The sequence below is a fragment of the Pteropus vampyrus genome, unplaced genomic scaffold (assembly GCF_000151845.1).
Source record: "Pteropus vampyrus isolate Shadow unplaced genomic scaffold, Pvam_2.0 Scaffold119, whole genome shotgun sequence".
Lineage (NCBI taxonomy): Eukaryota > Metazoa > Chordata > Mammalia > Chiroptera > Pteropodidae > Pteropus > Pteropus vampyrus.
This window is the reverse complement of record NW_011888900.1, coordinates 598,053-601,499: the sequence shown is the minus strand read 5'-3', so window position 1 is coordinate 601,499 and position 3,447 is coordinate 598,053. Positions and strand designations below refer to the sequence as shown.

At 50.6% G+C, this 3,447-nt stretch overlaps 1 protein-coding gene across 1 annotated transcript in view; it reads left to right on the top strand.

Moving 5' to 3' along the window:
- The window catches only part of DOK6 (docking protein 6), a 201,267-nt gene extending 199,759 nt beyond the window's left edge, over positions 1 to 1,508 (top strand). Inside the window, exon 10 of the mRNA XM_011366043.2 lies at positions 1,158 to 1,508. Coding sequence (XP_011364345.1) covers positions 1,158 to 1,297 — 140 coding nt within the window. The 3' untranslated portion in view covers positions 1,298 to 1,508. The remainder of the gene's footprint in view (positions 1 to 1,157) is intronic.
- Positions 1,509 to 3,447: the final 1,939 nt, after the last annotated feature.

Genomic DNA, 3,447 nt, shown 5'->3' with positions numbered 1-3,447 from the left:
TTAGCTTTTGCTCACCCACTTCATTTGCATTTTCTCCCTGGATCCCAAGTTTCGGGCTCTGCCAGGATACGTTCCGAGTCGCCACACACAGCTGACAAGGAAACGGCTTCGAGCGCGTGCCCTTGCCAAGGGCGGCACCGCGCGAGGACCTGACGGGATGTTGGGTGCTTCTGAGTAACAGGTGGCCTTCCCTGGCGCCCTCGCCACAGAGCCCAGATGAAACGCAGACCCGACTCAGCGCGGCTCCGCCTTTGGGTTTGATGCTCGCTCTAAGGGCAGAGCACACTGGGTCAGTCCGTCCTCTCTCCCTGCTAAGCTTGTCCGTTAGGTTATCATCATTCTCGGCTCCGAAGAATTACTCGTCACTGCTCAACAAGAAGGATGGGGAGCAAGTTCGTCCGAGGCCTGAGAATGCGCACTGTCTCCCTCCATTTTTGGCATGCTGACAAGTGTTCCAGTAATCACTTTGTGTGTGTGTGTGTGTGTGTGTGTGTGTGTGTGTGTGGCCAACTTCTCACCTCCAGGGGTGCACGTGAACTACAAAAAGCATAGATGGATTTGTCTCAAAATATATCTTCTGTAAGATTGAACTTTTAGGCTATCTGGGTAGGCAGAAAGGCTTATCATTTCCATCAAGTGTGTCACGATGTGGGTGCAGTTACAACCCCGCTGGGAGCCAGAGCTGTCACCCAACGCTTTTCCTGATCAGTGGTGGTTACCGGTTAGGATAAAGTGTAGCTCGCCTACTCAAAAAGGGTTTTAAAAAGTGCGTGCCTTGCTTCTGTAGGCCGAAAGTGAGTATTAAAGCAAAGAAAGAGGCTTACGGGCTCTCCATGCAAAACAGCTTCTTTTGGGAAAAGCCTGTCTGCTTCTGTTTCAAAAGTCGAAGGATCGTAGAAGCTTGAGATCCTGAGGAAATGTACCTGGCTCTCTGGCATCCGGAGTTTCTGCCAGGAAACTGGCGGGCCCCGAAGGTGACCCTTTTCACTAACTCATCCAGGAACGAAGGCGCCGAGCTTTCCGATTGTCCCCTGCGTCCCTGGAGCTCGCTGCGGAGGACACGAGGGCTGGCTTCTGCGCTGTCCGTTTCGATGTGTCCTTTTGCTTTTCCGAACCCTTCCCGGGCCCACAGCTCTGCTTCCTTTCTCTCCCTCCAGGCCACGGGTTTGGTGCGTCGAAGATGTCGCGCGCGCAGACCTTCCCCAGCTACGCCGCGGAGCAGAGCGCGGAGACGCCGCAGTCGCTGTCGCGCTCGGGCAGCTACGGCTTCAGCTACAGCTCCAGCCTCATCCAGTGACACGCAGGCAGCCGCGGCCGAGCAGAGACACCGTGCGACCCGGACCTGCGCGGGAGGCCTTGCGCCCTCCGCCGCCCGGAGGACCAACTGCAGCCAAAGTCGAAATGGGTCCGCTGTGGCCCCGGTGCCAGCGGAAGGGTAAAAGCTGGAGTTCTGCCTCCTTGGTTCCGTGGCTAAGTCCTTTATTTATTGAATTTCTTGAGGGGGTGGGGTGGGGTAAATCTATGTTTTACAAAAATAGAATCCAAATCGTATGAACAGTCCTTTAAGTAAAATTCTCTGGGTCTGACGGGAGCAGCAGCCTGGGCCCCATGAGAGCTGCCCACGTGCGTTGTACCTGAGTGAAGGGACTACCCCCTGTCCTCCTGGCTCTGTCTGATGACGGGGTTGGTCCTCTGACATAAAGGTGACCCACCGCAAGCCGTGGGGCTTGGAAGGTCTTGACAGGAACAAATCTAGTAAGCTCCACAAATGGCATTATAACTCTCCATATAAATAAGCCCAGTGACCATTAAGGGAACAAGACATTTAGACCACACTACCAAGCAGGGCCTTGTAGCCCTACTGTGTGTGCGTGTGTGTGCGTGTGTGTGCGCGCGTGCGTACGCGCGTGCGCGCACCTGTAGACAAATGTGGATATTGCTATATCCATCTACACTTTACAAGTATATATCAAATGTGTGCTGAGGGTGACAAGATGTGCTCACTTAAATTGTCAAAAAAAAAAAACCCTGTAATTTGGTGCATTAAAACTAAGATCGTTATGTTGAATAGCCATTTTTTAAATAGTGCTGTACAAAAAAAAACAAAAAGCTTCTTATTAGCAAAAGTATTTATAGAGTCAGTGTGCGCCAATGACAAGTGTGAGGAGGGGCACGCCTTGGAGCAGAAGAATGGCATCCAGCTGTCCCACGTGTCACGGCACCGCGCTGTCCTTCAGGTTAGCGTCCCCTTGTGGTTCACGATGTTGCTCCCCTCGGCCATCCTGCTGAACTCGGTGGGGAAGGTTGGGTGTGATCACCCGTCCGCTTCCACTTAATTTCAAGAAAAAGAAGGACTCTAAAGGAGAAGACGTTTAAGACAGTAACAATTCCCTTGAAAAGAGCGGAGCTGTTTTGCAGTCAGGAAAACGACAGGACCGTAAGCATCGTTTAAAATCTCCCGGAAGCTGTCCTCACAGAGCCTTCAGGGGCCTGTCGCTTGCTGTGTGATGGGGGTTTGCTGGGCCCCTCTGTCCTTTTACTGAACGTGGGTTGGCTGGCATGGTGAGAAAATGAATTAAATATAATTTTTCTCATCTCTGACATTGAATGACAAACCTTCAACAATTTAAAGAGAAGTGGTGATTTCTTCGCGAACGAGGGAAGTTTGGCTCATTCAGGTCAACCGAGGTAGTTTTGCCCTCAGTTTTGGAGTGCATTCAAGTAAAAATAAAAACAATTCTGCCTGCATTGTCCGGTGCCACGTGCCTGAGATGGTCCCCTCACAAATACTCCCACGGGCATGAAACAGCAGTGAGCTCGGGTCACGTAAGATGAAAACCTGAGTTTTTTTTTTTTCCCTAATGCACAATTTTTTTAAAATGATCAAAGTGAGTCCGTTGAAAGGGTAACCCGTCTTGCTGATCTGTGATGAGATTTTTTTCAGCCCTACCCTTAGCTGGAATGTGGATTGACAGTTCATTTCTGAGAATTACTACAGAATTCAATGGTTCTGGGTTTCTCCTGGGTAAATCCGCCCCTATAGCAACTACCTAGACTCTCCATATCTCTCAGATAAGTATGACAACCCATCGAGATGCTAATCATAAGAGTTAATGTGGCTGTGAAAAAATAATTATCCTAAGCTTTCGGGGATAGAAAAGAAAATGACGGTGAATTCTGCTGACAGAGCACAAGAGCAGGTGACTGGCTCCTGACGCTGATAGAGCTTTCCGGAAATCCCAGCTCTCAGACTGAAACGCCTCCTAATGACTTCAGCACGATGTGGCATTCGCTTTCGAAATGCCGTTAATAAAACCCACCAGAGCAACTCCCCGCTGAGACCATTTGAGCACAGCTCCTAGTGGAATCACTCACTCAGTCGAGCTGTTGCCTAGAGACCACAAGTTTCTACAGGGGACTTTGGGGGAAAGGTCCTCGGGGGTCCTG